General features: G+C 36.8%; 1 protein-coding gene across 1 annotated transcript in view; it reads right to left on the reverse strand.

The window, feature by feature from the left end:
- The window catches only part of TMTC2 (transmembrane O-mannosyltransferase targeting cadherins 2), a 245508-nt gene that overhangs the window by 120954 nt on the left and 105036 nt on the right, over positions 1–19518 (reverse strand). The window contains exon 2 of the mRNA XM_033058311.2: positions 17585–18155. Coding sequence (XP_032914202.1) covers positions 17585–18155 — 571 coding nt within the window. The remainder of the gene's footprint in view (positions 1–17584; positions 18156–19518) is intronic.

Genomic DNA, 19518 nt, shown 5'->3' on the forward strand with positions numbered 1-19518 from the left:
TATAAAAGGACTCCATTCATACTTGGAAGCTAAAACCAAACAGAATACATCCTTCAAGGAAGACAAATTTACACCATAAATACCATTTACAGACAATCCCATTCCTTTCTATTTCTCACCCTGAACTTCTGTGAGCTGTTTAATTGTACTACTTCCAAAAATATATCAATAAATTTATATCATACCAGCCTATAGAAATTAAGCTTTGTAGAGGATAGCTACTTGTGGAATCATGGAAACAGTCTACTATTATCATTCGGAATCCACAGAGAAAGAATCTAGACAGAATAATGAACTTGTCTAGGGTAATAATGCATCAATGGCAGAAGCTGACAGAACCTGACATTCTTAAAAATCCTTCTCATCTTGCCACAGCAGTTTAATGCATGCTGGTCAACACAGCACGTGGAAAGTATTTCAACAGAGATACTAAAACAGAGAGGGGAAAAGGCAAACATTGTCACATTCAGGGGAAAATCTACACTTTGTAACACTGCCCTGTGAGATAAACATTCCTTTTTCTGGTGAATTTCTATTATAACCAGCTACAAGAACAGTAGTAATATTATTCACATAGTATTATTATTCGCATTTTCTAGAATTGACAAAAGCTTCTGTAACTATTAGAAAACAAAGTAAAATGAAATCTATTATTCTAAAATATTAAACCATTTAAAAAACTGCTTACCATTTTCAAGAAACATTTCCTGCAGCTACAGACAATTAATTATTTTATTTTCAAAGCAAAAAGAAACACTTTTTTTTGAAAGTTCTGAAGTAGCTTTAGAAAACCTATAAGAGACTGAGAACTTTGATCAAGTAGCCACAGAGAATATTCTGTCATAAACATTACAAAGAAAGGAAAAAAGAGAGGGAAAACAATTGCTAATTATCATCTTGGTAACATTTTTAAGTAGACTGGCAAAACCAAAGGATTAAGTGACTATGTGTCAAACAAAAGATTAAGTATCACTCCTTTATATAGTGATTAATAAATAGTAGAAAATCTAAAGAGCATTTTTAATAGCTACTGTAGGTATTTAAACTTTGACCACAAACTGGAGAAACTTTCATCTAATTGATGAACATTTCTCTTCATATTGTATAAAATGAATTTTCATGCACATGCATAGGATTCAAACTTTCCCCAAAACTGTACACTGACTATTGGTTTGGAATTCCCATGCAAAAGCAAGAGAAAGCAAATTTATAGGAGAACATAACATGACTTGGGTCATAGTGAGCACAGGCCTGTAAAGGAGAGGACTAGTTTCATAGCAATTGGTTTTGAACATTGCCTTTGAAAATAAAATTTAAAAAAATAAAAACAGACTGAAAACACACCTTCTGGCAAATCCTATTTAGTTATTTGTTTCTGAATATTTTCAATGAGGAAGTTTTTGAGTATCAGTTGTGAGGATTGAAAGAAAATTTTGTTTTCAATTTAGATGTTTCAACAGAATACCTCCCTACTTCTGCCCTTGGGGAGTAGGAATATGTATCAGCATAACGCTTATGTATTTCTGGAGGAGTGGGAAAGAAAGAAACAAGCAAAAAAAAATTGTAAGCCATCTACACACAATTAGTTTGCAAACATTAGCATTAATGAAGCCTGCTTTCCCCTGAATGCACATACCATGGCAAGAGACTTCATTCCTGATACAGAACTCAGAATGTGTTGCTGCTGCTTGAATTTCCAGTACCTAAAAAGGTGCTCCTGAATTATTTTTCTCTCAGGGAAACTTGCCTCTTCTCATTCCTATTACAATTTTAATTAAACTTTTAAGTGTTTCACCTTTGAGGACATTGTTCCTCTGTCAAATTGGCTTCTCCTTCACTGATGGACACTAAAGTAAGTAAGTAGAAAGGTGGACAGAAATTTCAAGCATATAAATGCAATCTGTGTCTTCTAAAATAAGCTTGCATGAAAACTAGTTTCTGAGACAACACTGCCCAGAGATTGTTAACTTTCTAAAGATCTTCTGCGAGATAGAAAATTAGAAAACTTTATTTGTAATTCAGGAACATCAAACCTATTTTCTGTCACTTTATGATCTGTGCTAAAATTTGACCTAAACAGCATTTATAGGTAGGCTATAAATTCTAGAAGTAAGTTTGGAACTAACATCTGTTTGTCAAGGCCACTTTAGAAGGATACTGGGAGGAAAGTATTAAAAATGTTATTTTGTTGAATAGGTAGGGAGAAATTAACACTGAGATGTCTAAAAATTCCCAGTTTCAAGTTTTATCAGGGAGAGTTTTGAAATTAAATTCCTTCTAGAATACAAAACAACTTGAAGAACTAGAAATGGAGGAAACTCAGAAGGAAACAATTACGCTAATCACCTGTAATTGCCAGACATGGGGTTTAATATATTTCTATTTCTCTGACTCATAACAAATTATCTGCTTCCAGTACTTGGCATCAGCTGTTTGGTTCTTAGAAGAAAGCTTCTAAATATGTCATCCCCTGGCCCCTCCACAGAAGGAATTCTGCTGATGAATAGTCGATTCCCCTGATTCCTAGAGCCCCCAGTGATTGTGACACATCCTGATACCCCTTTCAGTGCTGGGCTGACAGGATGGTACTTTCCTAATTCATATCTGAAATGTGCTACCAGCAGTCATGTGTGCACTTACAGATTAGACACTAGAACTCTCTGTTTATCTTTTTGCACTGAATTTTTCTTAAGCTGTCTCAGTGATGCAGAAAACAAGCTTTACTCTTGCTTACTAATTGAGAAGAGCCCTGGGGCCTGAAGACTGCATTATAAATATAGTGACTGATCAACTTGCATTAATGATGTTACCTTCAGACTGACAAGTTTGGTTTTAAACTGGTACCATACAAAATGTAGTTCATAGAACAGAAGGCTTTCTGTAAAAATGCAACATAACATTCATCAATTTTGAGGGATGCTATTTTCCCTTTTAGGATTGACAGGCAGAGAGAGTGAGAACCCCCCCAGTGCTTCACATGTTTTTATGATGATTTACTTGACAGAAGAGAGATATAACAGCATAACTTTCTGAGAGGTTGGTAATATCCAGAGAGAAATAATAAAATATTAAAATAAGCTGAAATTTATTCAGCTTGAACTCAAAAAATCTGCTGTCACTCAGTTGTCCAAGCATGCTAATCGGTTGTTAATATTTCCCCAAATAATAGTTGACAGTATGAAGATTGGTCAAATACACATTTTGAAATCCTTCTTTCTAATAAAACACTCTACTAGACCTAGAGAGCAACACACACACACTGTTCAATCTTACTGACAAGTAACTCTTGACAAGTAACTCTTGACAAGAGATATGTGGGCAACTAGCAGGTCTTTCAGGTTCAGCAATTTTTTTCCTACTTCATTTCCTTGCTGGAATTTTGAAGATTACATATTTAGATAAGACTTTAAACTCATCAGCTTTAGGTTATCTTTGACCACACTAAAACAAGAATAAAGACTGGGGTTCTTGGGACAGAGCTAACATGAGAGCAATTGGGTTTTGTCTTTCCTAAAAGAAAGTCTTCTACGGCAAATTTACAGTCTTGGCACATATATATTAGAAATATTTAGGTTTGGCCTGTATTGATCTTCTAAAGCAAAGGGCTATTTTGCAGAAACTAGTTAAATAAAAATCTTGTTCACATCTTGGCCTGATCTGTTGTATGTTTATGACAGAGTCTGGACTAACACATCTTGCCAATAAGCTTCTATAGCTAACTTGTATTTACACTTCTCTTTGCTTAAGATTTACATTTTTATAGGACATGCTTCTTCTAACAAAGCACGAAGGTAAAGACAAGATCTTAAGACATCAGACTATGAATTAGGAACACACTCCACTTCCACAATTTATCTATCTTTTTTTTCCTTCTGATAATGAGCCTTTCCAATCTGGCTCTGTTCACACCATATAAAAGGCTTTCATCTTAATTTGAAGGAATATTCTGACAACCCAGTACAAGAGGTTCATAGCTTGCTAGAGAACATGAAAGTCGCTTCAAGCATTATGTTTTATTATTCAATTATTTATAAATTAACAGTGAACTGTCATCATAATGCTAAACCTGCATATTTTGTTTTCTGATTTCCCTTATTAAAAAAAATAAATTAAAAGCATCTAGCCCTCAATTTTATGCTGCTTTTTTACCCATAATTATCTTATGTGGAGAAAATGAAAAAAAAAATTGGCTTTTAAATATTAAAATGGTATCTACAAAGAAATAACTTTGTTCTTGAGTTATGGCAGAATGACACAGTTCACAGAATCTACAGAATCTATTTCAATGACAGTTTCTGTCCTACCACTGCAAGCAGATATTCAGGTTGAATTCACTGATCCTTATCTTCAGGAAGATATGGCAGGGGACACTTCCACAATCAGCATCTTCAAATGATGCCTCTTCTAAATCCAGTTTGTATTTTGCTTTACGGAGCTGTCATTTTTTCAAACAAATCCCCTGCATTTACTAGCACTTTCTTCAAACAAATTTTCATATCCATATTTCTAATAAATTTTTGTTGGTAGTTTCTAAATGGTTGCATATGTCCTCATAAAACACAGGACTATAAACCCTCTTTAATGCAATCCCAAGGGCATCTTCTGAAGTAACAGCTAATAGCATAAGTCAGCAATACTTTGAAGCATTAAGTGGAAGATAGGAATGACAAAGTTATATCCTGACTTTAGGTATGGTAATTATTTCTTATACCTGAGTGAACATCTGTGATCATTAGTTTCAAATTATAATTCCTCAGAAGCAAATCACTCTGATTTCTTAAAGCCATTTTGAAATTGCACATCATTAAAACTGCGTCCCCCTTCCAGTTCCAAATGTGTATTTGACCTTAACAGAGCACCTGTTAGAGAAACATTTGGCATCATAAAAATTGCAGCAGATGGGCAAGGTGCAAAGAGGCACAGTTGTTGAATCTAGTATGTCAAAACTAAAAAAAAAAAACCCTACCCCTTTCAGATCCTCTTTCTAGTAAAAGGACAACATACAGAACCACAGAATATGCTGCGGGGACCCACATAAGGGAAGGGACCCACAAGCATCAATATCACCTCTTAGCCCTGCACAGAATCATCTTCAAGAGTCACACCAGATGCTTGTTGTCCAAATGCTTCTTGAACTCTGTCAGGTTTGTGGTGCCACCACTTCCCCAGGGAGCCTGCTGCAGTGCCCAACCACCCTCAGTGAAGAACCTTTCTCTAATACCCCACCTAAACCTCCCCTGACACAACCTCAGGCCATTCCCTCAGGTCCTGTCACTGGTCATGAGAGCGAATAGATCAGTGCCTGCCCCTCCTCTTCCTCTCATGAGGAAGTTGTAACTGCGGTGAGGTCTCCCATCAGCCTCCTCCAGGCTGAACAGACCAAGTGACCTCAGACACTCCTCACACATCTTTGCTCAAGGCTCTTCATCATCTTTGTTGCTGTCCTTTGAGTGCTTTCTCTTAGTTTAAGATCTTTCTTATATTGTGGCACCCAAACTGCCCCCAGCACTCGAGGTGAGGCTGCCCCAGCTCAGAGCAGAGGGGACAATCCCCTCCCTTGCCCAGCTGGCCATGCTGTGCCTGATGTCCCCCAGAACACCCCAGGCCAGCCCTCCTGGCTGTCAGGTACTTACATCTAAGTAGCTTTCACAAGAATTTTGTATTTCTGCACTTAACAACTGGCTGTAGCAGCCAGCTACTGGCAGAATACATCAGCTTACCAAAAAACAACAATAGAAAATATTAAATTTTAGACTTAAATTTTCACAGCTACTGACAGTATCAACAGGGGGGAAATGAAGGGGAAAAACTCTTATTCTTTCCTTTAATGCACAGAAAAATTAGCTTCCTTTAAAAAGCCTTCTATTATTTCTAGATAGAAAATTTTGGAGCCATTTTGCTGCATCTCTTCATGTTGACAGTCTTGGAAGAAGTCTGCTGATGAGAAGCAGTATGGTTTTGGGACTCACAAAAAGGTTAAGCCTGCCTTTTCCAACACGTACATTTGGGGTTCTTTTAAATACCTTTTTTTAGAAAAAATATTAGCATTTGAAATTACTTGTGTATCTCAGTAATATAACATTTAATCAAAATAATGTAACCATGCCCAGAGGATGAAATAGCAAAGCAGAGACCTGACAGACAGACTTATAAAGCTCCCCCTGAGGGTTTGAAGTTGTCTGCTGCACTACAAGCAAAACAAATAACTGTATTAAAATATGAATTTATAACCCCATGGAGGCAGTATGTTGGTGGCTAACCACCAATGCCATGGAATGGAAAGTCAGATATCAAAAAAGATTTTCTAAAACTTCACTTCTCGTTCCTCTGCCAAAACTTACAAGAAAAAGTACAAACACAGCATACAATAAGGACTGAGAAAAGGAGATTTATCATCTGGCTGATAAGAATAATTCTGCTGATTAACACAAAGACATTTGACCTGTATAGGCTCCCAAATTTTCATACACTCAGCTTTCCAATCAATGTGCTTGTTTTCCACCTTTGCTGTCTCCTTTTTTTTCCTTATAATTTCATCAGATAGTCCAAAGACTTGGACTTAAGCAGGCACTGAAACTCTTTTATTCTAAATATCACAGGGAGAAAACCAAACATTTTAATTAGGATTGGTATAGACCTGAAGCTAAAAACGCTGTGCAATAAGGACTAAGTCAAAGAGCACTGTCTTCATTAATAAACCTACTAATAAATCTCTGCTGCTTCAGAGTAAGGTTTTAGTCTCAGACTGAATTAATTTCCAGTAGAAAGATCAGGCTATACCTGAAGGAGATATCTATGCCATGTATTGATTACACAGACATACCACCTCCTTACTGGATGTAGATCTGCAGTCACAAAAAGGAATAAGGCAGATTAACAGTGAAGAAGTTACACTGACACATGTATCTTCAGTATTTCACCTCATGATTCCAGGGGTAATTATCAGAGTAGAGAGGAGCCATCTGGGTATTTCAGAGCCTTGGAGACCAACCTGAGAACACAAGGACACAGTGCACAAGTGCACAGTGGGACCACGGATTGCTGACAACGCGCCATCTCATGAGCAGGGCAGTGCCAAGGCAGAAATGGTTATTTAATAAGATCTACAGCTAATATAGTACTATATATATGGTGGTCTATGCTGGAATGCAAACAATTTTCTGGTCTGAAAATTAGAAAAAACACCTTTTTTTAAATCCATTTAAGTTGCATTTAGAAACCACATCTTCAAAATACCTCAACACAGAGCTGTCAAACCAATAATTAAAATATAAACAGATATCAATTGTGCTTGCTCTTCTTTTTTGTTTTGTTTTATTTTCCCAAAAATTCAGGTTACATATAGTACCTAAAGTGTAACTGCAGGTTAAAAGTGGGATTACAGATCCCACTGCCACAACTACAGCCAGGACATAATTCTATCTGAAATTATCCTAAATTAGAGATGAAATCCTGACAAGATTTATTCTACAGATTTGCAAAACAGAAAGCAAATTAAAATTTTCCAAAGTTTACCTCTAAATTATTAATACATCCTTCCTATTTTCAAAGGCTTGAGATGATAATAGTGCTAATTTATTTTGACTACAAGGTGTCCTGATTAAAATAAATACTTAGGTCAAATTATAAAATTAGCAGATATATACCATCTGGCCAGTCTCAAACTTTGTGCACTAGTATCAGTCTAGTATAAGGCAGCCAAGGACCCTACCCACTTACCTTGCATTTAAATTCATTTTTGCAGCCTGTACCAAGGCCTCTAGAGTGAGTCAGATTTTACAGAAGTTAACTGAAAAATTTAATTGTGCTCTTCCAAGCAAAAATGTCACAACCAGAACAAAGATATATGGAGGGGATGTGGTTGGGGGGTTTTTGTTTGTTTTGAGGGAATTTTTTAATTCTGTTTTTCGTGGGGATTTTTTTTCTTTTCTAGATTGGTGTGGGAAGGGCTGGGTTGGATTGGTATGGTATTACATGTATGTGAATTAGTAAGAGATCAGAGAAGGTGCAAAGAAAGCAAGGTAAAAATATATATTATGCAGGTATCTTCTAGCTGAAAGGGATTTACGACTGGGATAAAGGTACATTGGTAGGTTTTGTTCTGGAAGAAATTATCCTTGGGATTTTCTTTCTAACTAAACAGGATTGGAACCTGGTATCTTTCAATCCGTATTCTCAACCAGAGTTACTCACAAACAATCAAGTTCTTGGCTAACAGTTCAGATCAGAAGAGGTAAAAATGTAATTGTTTAAACAAAGAAACAAACAAAGAAAAGTCACAAGATTGCTAATGCTGACTTTCCATAGATTACAAACAGCCAAAAATGCTATACATTAATTTGTCCAAAGAAGCAAAAATTAAAGTTTTTAAAATTGGCATTTATTCTGTTTTAAAACTTGTGAGAGCTATTTTGTGGTGATATTCTGCTACTTTTAATAATGTTTTAAGGAGAAAAGTTTCCAAGTATAGAGATAGAACTATAATAAACATATATTTTAAGAATAAACCATAACTCCAAAATCCCTACTAAATGAATGCTGCTATTGATGCCACCTCTTCATTGTACTCTACAGCAATACAAGCTGCCCAGGATACTTTTAAAACATGCAGACTAAAACATGCAAAAAATTTATCCATAGCCCCCAAAGTCCGATTTTCTGGGAGAGGAAGAATTTACAGAGACTCAATACAATTTTACCCTCTCTTTTCCCTTGCTCCCTCATTGCCTTTATTAACTCAATATGTCCCTACACTCACTTTAAAGACTTTGTTGCTATGGGAATTTATTTCCATATTTTATTGTCAAGGAGAAAAATGAGATTTTGGTGATTAAATGTCACAGAAGCTCTGACTTTTGCACAACCTAATCAAATCTACAGCCTTAAAAAAAAATCTGTGTATGTGTTTGAAATTCAGTCTTACAGTTCTGATCATAAAAAGGTACATATGTTCTACCTGGCATTTAAAAGCCAAGTACAAAAATTCTCTCTCCCTTCCCCCACAATCTTCTGGATAATTTTAACATAATTTCCGCATGCGCATTTTCAATTAGTTTCCAAGAAACTCAAGAATAAAAAGTATTTCGTTTTTCCTTTTTCCCAATGAGGACTATCCACAGTATCAAGAGATTCTTCTCTTTTATAAGAACATTCAAGGTTAGTGAGGCTGAAATTCACCTCCTAGTAACTGACCAATAAAGACAGTTACAAGATTGCAAGCATGGGTTCCTTCCATCCCCATACCTAATCTATACTGCAGCTGGAGAAAAGAAATACATGCAATAGGTACAAAATATTGTTCAGTTCCTCCACTAAATATGCCAAAAATTGTTTGCTGTCTTTATCACAACTGGCTGTTTCCACTGTAAATCTTAGACACTTGTACTTCCCCCCTTTTTAATATTGTACCTGTATACACAGGCTAATGTTTAGAACCACTCACTTTATAAAAGCATGTATGTAACCATTCAATCATTACGATTTAAATAAAACTGAGCAAAAGCCAGAAAATGCAAAATTAAACATAATATCAGAAAAAAATCTCCCTTTTGGCTCAAGGTTTGTCTATGGTTCTGTTCCTTCAAAATAAGTTCTCTCAGGTTCAGAACCAGAGCTCATGTTCATGCACCATGGGTAGAACTCTTAGGTAGGACTCTAGGTAGGACTCTAGGAACACAACTGAGAATGCAGCACTATAGAATAGACTTGGGCAATGCTGTCAGAGGACTACAGTGCTGAAACTTAGATGACCACAGTTAAGATGCTCAAGAAAACCAGGAGCCTGACCTTCACACTCTCAGAGCCTTATCTTTCCCAAAGGTTCTGTAACAAATTGCTGGAAATCAGAAGCCAGAGGATCCAGAAGCTGCACCTGCTCCCTAATGTATCTGATTCTGATTGAGGACATACTTCCAGGTTTTCCCTCTTCTGACACTGTTATTTTATGCCCTGACTTCTGGGAGCAAGAGGTTTATCTTGCTATTTAGTTGTGATTGACCAAGTGCAATCGGTTAATTAGGAAAAGTTCACCAGGAGATACAAGCATTCTGCACTTCATCAAAACAGGACATTTAGGTGCCTAAACATGCCATTAGGAGGCTAATGTAAAGTACTTATGATTGAACACACAGGCACAGGTGTAAACTTTCTATGTGGCATTTAACAAACACAGTCCATACTTGATGGATACAACCATGAATGCATGCGTTTTAACCATGGCACTAAACCAGCAGAAAGGCGTAATTCCCAGAGCAAATCTGCACAAAAGGAATTACCCCAGGAAATGTTTAACTCTAAAACACCACTGAGCTTTAGCACTGTATGGTGTTTTTCCCATTCTGTGGCCAATACCCGGTCGGCTGACCCATGGGAGAAGCAGAGCCAGAGGGGAAAGGAACACAGCTTTCTAGCTAGTGAACAAATGGAAAACTGAAGATTGGCCAAAGCTACATATATTTCTTATCCCTCAAAGTCTGCAGAAACCCAAGTCCCCTTATCACTGCATAAAATAAATTTAAGTATTAAATGTATTAAACATTGACTAACCCTACCAAAAAACATGAAATTAAACTGTTCTTTAATAGTGATATTTTAAACAGGAAAATTGTCAGCTTCAGGGAAAACAGTTTCTTTAATTAGGGAGCTTACTAATCACTAAGATGAAAAACCTACATCTATAATAACGCCTAGTATTCTGAAACTCAGTTGTTAGACAATACAATAAGCTTGGCGCTTTCAATTGGTTCTTTAAATATCATGAAAACATTAAAAATCAGAAAAGTAACATTTTCTGATTGGTATAATTTGCAAAGATTTTGTAGAGTAGAAAGTAGCAAGCCCCCCAATACCCTGTAATGGAAAATCAGCATGAAAAAGTCATGCTGTTGATGTCAGTAACTGGCATGTAACTTCAGAATGAAAAATGCTAACAAAAACTATGCATAGCCTGTGGAAACTTTCTTCCCTTCTCCCTCTTAAAGAGATCCCTTTGAAGCCAGGGAGAATGTGCTAATTTTGTCTGGGATAGAGTTAACTTTCTTCATAGTAGTTAGAATGGGGCTATGTTTTGGATTTGTGCTGGAAACAGTGTTGATGCCAAGGGATGTTTTAGCTATTGCTGAGCAGTGCTCACACAGCATCAAGGCTTTTTCTACCCCTCACACCACCCCACCAGTGAGGGGGCTGGGGGTGCACAGGGGCTGGGAGGGGGCACAGCTGACCATGGGGATGTTTCAGACACACAGCATCATGCTCAGCATACAAAGCTAAGGAAGAAGCAGGAAGGGGCAGATATTCAGAGTGGTGGTGTAAGAGAGCCCTGCTCTCCTGGGCATGGCTGACCACCTTCCTGCCCATGGGAACCAGTGAATGAATTCTTTGCCTTGTTTGCACACACAGCATTTGTTTTACCTATCAAACTACCTTTATCTCAGTCTCTGAGTTTTCCTTTTCCCTGTCCTAAGAGGAGGGAGTGAGGAAGCAGCCTTTGCGAGGCTGAGGTTCTGGCTGAGGTTAAACCACAACAGTGAAGAATGGAGCAACACAGCACACTTTGTATGTTACCATGCAGTACAAATCTTATGCAGGACTGAAGACAGTAACAACCTTTTTCTGGCAAATTAACCTCTCTGGTAAATTAAAGATTCTCCACAGTTCCTGTAAATATGAAATGCCTTCTCTTTTCTTTATTTACTTATTCATTTATGAAAGAAGACTGCCTTTTTCATCCTTCTGGAGAGGCATTCTCAAATATAGGTTCTGAAATATTACTATAGACTTCACATGGACGGATAAAAGTAATGGAGATTTTAGTGGCAGTTCCAATGAAGACACTACAGATTTAATATTAAAATATAATCTCTATTATGCCAGTGTCAGCAACTTCAGCAAGACATCTTATGATTCCTCATTTTTAACAAGATACAACTCTGATAAATTTGCCTTTGGATGCTGTATTTCTGTCATATGTGATCTGTTCCAGTGGCTTAAATCCCCCCATGAAAATATTTGCAGGAAATACAGTTATTTATACAGCTATTTATACATATTGATGTCCAATTCAGTACCACTCCACTGACATCACAGAGACCTGCAGGAGATCAATATCACTGAGAAGATAGTGGAGGCCAATCTTGCTTTTCTTATTTTAGGATCAAACAGAAAAGCAGCAAGGAGCTGTGGGAACTACAGGAAACAGCAGTATTAGCTACTTGAAATTGTCAAGGGAGAAGTAAATTGGAAAAAGCTTCTTTTGTCTAGGAAATATCTGGTGGGGTAGGGGGAGTAATGGTCAAGACCACACAGGCCTCATGCTGCTGCCATCCTGCAGAGTGAAGAAAAAAGCATTAGACTGGCTCATCCACAAATATGAGCAATGTATGTGCAGGCACATTCGTCTCACCATTTCCAGCATTCTGTACAGCCTTAAAGCTGACAGGAAAATTAACCCCCAGCTGACTATTGCAGCATGAGAGATGCTAAGGATAAACAGGGTCCCAGATGGCAATGGAGCCCCCAGTCTCTTCCACAGTTCTTGAAATGCTAAGGGTTACTCAGCCCATAAATGCAATATTTAACAGTTCAGTGCACTTGAATATGTGGCTCTTGTTAGACAAAAAGAACCCATGAGAGGTCATGTTTTGAAGCTGTAAGTTATTTATTATTTTTAACTGTAATAAAAGCATCTCTATGAAAAGCATATTTAAATATCTGACTCCAAGGATGAAGTCTGTCCTGCAGGGGAGTAGCTGCTGCCCTAACAGTCTAAACACTGTAAATACTATACTTCAAAGACATGGAGACAAGACTGGACCATGCCCATCCAAAGGAGAAATAACTTTAAAAATAATAGGTTTCAAATCAGTTGTGCCAAAATATCAAGACCTCTGGGCAAGTTCATCATAATTAACTTCCTTAGATGGTGGGAAATTAGTAGAAAATAAACCACTGAATTAGATTTTAAATAATGATGAAATACTGCAGAACATCATAACTTGTAACTGGAGAAGAGATGAACAATAAGCAACACTGACTATTATATTACTAAGGCTTTAGAGCTACTCAGAAGAGAAGGATAAAACTGCAAATTTAAATCAAGAGCAGTATTTTATTTTGACATTGTTTTTAAAGCACAATAGTTCTAAAAGTAGCAACTTCAAAGACTAAAGAAAGAAGAAAGTAGCCTATGTGAAGTTTAGAGTGCTCTCAAAAATCAGTAGCTTTATCTTATACCCAGCAGCATATCATCCACAACTAAGACCGTTCCAAGACCGTAAAAGAAAGTACAGTATTATAAAACTTGCTTTGGTGGTGGACCACGTCATCCATGGAGGCCCCAGGTTTACATCATTACCTTAAATAAAACATAGGCCTCCAATAAAATTGTCTTTTACAAAACCAATGCTGTAATAATAGCACAGGAGGCTAGATACTGCATCCTGCAATCAAATTTGTGGTTCATGTTAAGCTATAGACACCAATAACTAATTCCACATGTGAGACAGACCTCCCGGGGGGAGATTTTAATCAAATAAGTGATGGGAAAAGATATATTTCCTTATTTTGGTATAACAAGCCCCCTGTACTAACAATATGTTGGTATGGTAAAATGTTAATGTACTGTAGCAGTGCAACATTAGTAGAACTTACATCTGGTTCAGTTATTCCTTTATATGGCAGTTTGTATACATAAGCCACAGAACAATAAATACTTTATCGTTACCATCATATTAAAAATTAGGTTTAAGTGCATTTGCTCCACCTTTTCAACTGCTAATATTATTCGGATCCACCCACAGTTTAAAAAAAAACAACAAAACAACCAAGCAAACAAAAGAAAACTTAAAAATCCCACAAGATGAAAAAAGAGCAGCACAGTAGGGCTTGCATTAGCTTTGTACTGTTAATTGGACAGAAGACTGTTGATTAATGCTTCTGTACTCAGGCTGAATATTGCAAGTAGAAAACAATTAAGCCTCTGTATTTGCATGTTTTCTGTAATAACAAACTTGATCATAGCTCTCTCCCATATTCAAGCTCGCCCTCCCAGTCCTGCACCTCTGGTGGTTTAACTTGCACAACTCCAGCTGCTGACAGGTACAATCTCTAATACCTATCACACCTCACAACTCAATCAATCTGCATACCTGCTATGCAACATATGCTGGAAATTACTCAAGGTCTAAAATCCTGAAAAACAAAAGTCTAACTTACTTCCACAAGGAATGCTTTACCCCAGTAGAACACCACTTTTTCAAATACTTTCATTTCAGACAACTCATTTATGACTGCAATAAATACAATTCCATTAAAATCTTCTGACTCAACGGCAGTGCATACCTTCTTGCCAGCCAGTCAGAATAAAATAGAGTTAACCAAATGAAATGGAGTCCAGACTGACAACTTTTCCAGCCAGAGTGAGAGCATCACAGGCAGACAGGAATACAAGACTTGGCAAAAGAAAAAAATATCAGCAGCCAAATTCTGCTGAATAACCAGTATATAGATGACAGAGAAAAGAGCTGGATAGTTTAATAAGTGGCTACAGTATAAATTTTTAAAATGCCTCAAGAATAGCTTCTAAATAAGGGGCAGCATTAATCTCCTCAGCTAGTGGTCCAGCTTTGCAGCTACCTTGTTTAGAAGCCATGCCAGTTTACTCAAATTGCACTGGGATGTTTTCATGTTCTCAATGTAACAAATAAGGATGCACACAATAACTGCTCTTGTGTAGCAGCCATCATTTTATATCATTGGATACTCAGCCCAAAGATAAAAACACAATAGAAAAAAATAGGCTTGTCACCCAATACCATACCCTACCATCAACAGGAGCATTTTTCAAGTTACTTGTACCAGTTCATACTTCACAGACCATCCTGAAGATGGTCAGTAGTTTTACTATTCTTTAAACATAAATAATTGTGTCTCAGTTTCCCCAGTGGTATATTCTAAAAAAATGTCATAGTTTTCAAAGTTGAAAGCCATAGTCTGGCAGCATTCCAGCCCAGGTCCTTAACCAGCCACTCCCCAAAATCCATCTCTCTCCATTCCTTGTTTCTGTGCCCATGCTGCAACTTTCCTCTCACTGTTAGTCAGTACAGCTATTTGTAGCACAATGTCAAGGACTGAATACAGCTGAACTGATTCAGGTTTAAAGTAACTCCTAAAAGATGTATCTGGGATATTTGGGGTGAGATGTTTAAAGGTTATTTTTTCACCTGTATTTCCTCTCAGTTCAGTTTGCAGCATAGCCTAGGATATACCTATATCAGCTCAGTTGGACAGGGCCGAGCTTAAGGTTAGGCAGACTGAGAGGACAGAGAACCTTTCTACTGTTCTATTACAAAGCATTCAGTTACTGCTTACCAGCACAGGCTTGAGCTCACCAACTTTTAAATTATTTTCCTTTCTTCCTTGGCTCCATTCTACACTTTTGCCCTCCAACAAACTACGAAAGACTACAACTTTTTCCTCAACTGACCTTTTTAATGTCTTTTTTCCCCTTTCTCCTGAAATTGCCCTCTCCCAGTATTACAATAGGAAAACACAAAGAACAAATTCCAGAACAGGTATACGGACATAATTCTTTCTAACTTGTTCAGGTTGAGCAGCACTCAGTCTGAACATATGTGCAAGAAACACGCAGCCTTGTAATGTAGTGAATTAAAAAATGTATTTCTGGTCGATAATCAAAATATTCATATTTTCATTCAATGCAGTCTCTCCCTGTTAAACTGTCTCCAGCAAAAAGCAAATCTCCACAAAGATCTGTAATCTACAAATTACTATTTCTAGCATTACAGATGAAAAAATAAATTTTCATAGACACTGACTTTCTGTCCAAGACAACTCTGAAGCTGGGTGCAAAAAAACTTCACAAGCCAGGTGTTCAAATTTAGAGCTCCATACTTAGGAAGAGAGACCTTGTGTTCAAAAAGTTAGGGTGTGAAAGCTTGGATTTCACATGTCATTCAGATCTCTTCTGGACCAATTTTACTCTGGCCCTGGCATGGAAAAGGAGAAAAAGGGTGAGAACAAGTTTTTCTTAATTAAAAGTTCATCAGAAACATCTGCAAAGATTTTGGGTTTGAGCAATGAGTGTTCAATAATAAAAACTTTCTAGAGGTTCAGAATTTTCTGTCATATGAATGTTTTTACTACTGTTTAATTCCATAGGATAGGGTAACACTTGAGTTATTAACTAAACTCCTTGAAGCACATGAAAAAGTCTCATCATTGTGCCTTTCAGTATAAAGCCTGCTGCTGCAGATGTACTATAAGGAAAAAATTAATGCAACAACTTAATCAGTTTCCTATTTATTTCTGCTTAGTGTTAGATGCACAATGCAAAATACAGTATTTGGCTACTGACATTCAGAAATCTTGCATATGTCATTATACATGAGTAAAAAAACCCAAATACGTCTATGTATATACATGAAACTATTCTTTCCTTTTCCATTTTGTCAGAAAAGAACATAATAACTAAGTTAACACCTTAGAGCAGTTTAAAAGGAAATTACAAGTGACTAGGTGTTTGTTTGTTTTTAACACTGCTACTTTCCTTTAATATTACAGCTATAAAGTCTGTGAAAAAAAACCAGAAATCATCACTGCTTTATCAAAAATCTACACTTTCTTTTTAATCCATTTGGAAGAGAAATCAAAATTTTCAAATCAAGGTGTTTGAGATAAATAAGAAAATCAATGAAACAAAATATATTTTTGCAATCTACATCTCACTGAAAAATGTGACAACACATTTCCATATGAAACACTGTTGTCCTTTCAACAATACAGTATTTTTCTGAAAGACAGCCATTTAACTGAAAACAAAATTACATATACTCAGCTTATTCATTTGTACAGCAACTGCTGTTAAGGACTCTTGATTTTAACTAGGGTTTCTGAATACCACTAAAATACACACAGTTTTGTGAGTGGGAAGCTAGGGGATTTGGCGAGCTTGTTTGTTTGCTCATTTTACTTGTTTGCAGAAGAAGAAATAATGCCTATTAAAAAATAGGAAATACTTATTTTATTAAGGCAATAATACATTTAAGTCAGAGCTGCTAATAGGGGAAGAAAAAAATCCATGCCAAAGGCATGCACCAAGTTCTGTGCATCTCTGTTAAACTAGAACAATAAGAGTTTTATCTTGGCCTCAGGGAGCAAAGCTGATGATATCAGCTGCACTTGCACGCCTGACCAAACTAAGCTGAGTTTGCAAGATACAAGAGGATAAGAGCATAAATGAATTCTTTGCAAAAGGAAGTCAGATATTCAGTGCTCAACTCAGATATCCAGTGCTTGACAGTAAAGAGAATGAGGGAGCTGCTGGAACTAAGGAAAGTAATTGGAAAAAAAAATCCCCAGCACAGAGCAATAGCAACAGCTAATAACACATTGCTTAAACAAAACGTAAAAAGACTATACTAAAGCTCTTAAAGTGTTCTTTCAGCATTGAACTTATTTTTGGGAGTTGACTAAACTACTAAGAATTACTGTGTACTCAAAAACTCATTTAACACCTGTTTAACAGTGAATGGTGCCTCTCAAATAGCTTACCACAAAGGAGACTCACCTTGTATAAAGCAGAAATGATCTGATGCATTTTCAGTCGATGAAACACAAAGATATCGTACACAGCTGAAATGGCCAGAACAGTCACTCCTTGCTCTTTCCACAACATGCTGCATCCTGCACACAGCCCTGCTCCCAAGATCCAGCCCCAAGTGCTTGGTGAGGAACCTCTGGTAGAGCAGTGCTTCACATAACACATGAGGGAAAGCAGAAAGAAGAGGCAGGCTCCAATATCTGCCCTCCCTACAATCCCTGCTACGGCTTCCGTGTGGATGGGATGAGATGCAAACAGCAGGCCTGCTATCAAGGTCCAGTACCCATCACCGAAGAGAATCCTGGAGAAGTTTGTGAAAAGGCCAGTGACTGCAGCATGTAAGAGGACATTTACAAGGTGGTAGCCCCATGGGTCCATTCCCCCAACAGCGTGGTTAATGCGGAAGGAAAGTGTGCAGAGAGGTCTGTAGGACTTGTGGCTCCCACTGTGAGTAAGCAGCGTCCCCCAAAAGTCATTGTAGAAGATATGGATCCACGGCGTCTCTGGCAAAAGGTCTTGGTTTGTCTTGATAGCTCGACTACAAAAGACAAATAAAAACTTCATTTTAACAGAACAAAATGGCTACAAATAAAAGGCTGTGAAAATGCAATCACACTGCTACAAGAAAAATAATGGTATTGCTTTGGTGCTGCTTCAATTCCAGTTTTGAATTTTAACAGGAGGTGTTAAAAAACTATGTATCTACTGACTTCCTTCTAGAGCAAAATTTCCATATAAATTGACTTTTAAAGCATTAGAAACAGACGTTATGATGTTTCCATTAAATTAAAATACCCTTCAGTGACATTCTTCTGAATCCAATCCAGGAGTAATCAGTTAAGATTTGATGAGTTGTAATTAAAATGTAAAAGAAATATGAAAATCTTGCAAACATTATTGTTGAAACAATGGATCCTCCAGTAAATCAGAAATAAAACCCCAACTGTCTTTTATACTGAAATTTTAATTTAGATATTAGAATGGATTTTGCTAACATGGATAAACAATAAATACAGAAGCTGGTAGGAGTGTGCAATTTTCTGCTTCTGGACAGGGCACTCCCCTTGTATAATTCTCTCTTGTGCATATTTTGACTGACAACATTTTCTGCAACTCTTTGCTGAAGACAGACAACAGAATATTTTACAGATTAAAATACACTTTCTTTTTCAATTTCTTGTATTTCCAAATGAGGGGAAAAAAACATTTTTACATCGCATTAGCTTATGAATTCAAGTCTGTCAGTTTGATTAGAAAAAAAAATGCTGCAGTTTTCAGCATTTATGCTTACAACCACACTGGCAAGAACTCATGCCAGCCATTAGCAGTGTCTAAGTTTAATTCGTTACTGTAAAAATCTGTCTCTTACAGTGTTTGCACAAATCCAAAGATTTGCATTTAGATTTACGCAGTGGGAGAGGTGTGAGACTTGCTTAGTGTAAAGAGATGACTAGAATTTAATTAGTTACTTTTATTTAAGCAATTATTTAAAGATGCATTGTTGTTACTACTGATCTTAACTCATTTAGCATTTATTTTATTAGGGTAATCAAGAATCCAGCCAGATCAAGACTCTTCTATTCAAAATACTAAACAAGAGAGATGATTTTTATCTCATTCTCTATTAAAAACCTCTATCCACCTTACCAATAAAGACTGTCCTATAATTAATAATTTTTCAATTCAGATTAGGAAGGAAAAAAAAAGGTGTGACACTCAAGCCATTTAAAATGCATAACTAATTCATACACCAAGACTCCCCTCACATTCTCCATTTCCATTTCCTTAGAACCTGTATGGAAATCTTTTTTTTTTTTTTTTTTGGTGGTATTAATTTCAGGAATGTTGTCTTGTTCTGGGAAGAAAAATGCTCAAAAGTGATACACTGCACCACAGAATCT

The sequence above is a fragment of the Catharus ustulatus genome, chromosome 4 (genome assembly GCF_009819885.2).
Source record: "Catharus ustulatus isolate bCatUst1 chromosome 4, bCatUst1.pri.v2, whole genome shotgun sequence".
NCBI lineage: Eukaryota > Metazoa > Chordata > Aves > Passeriformes > Turdidae > Catharus > Catharus ustulatus.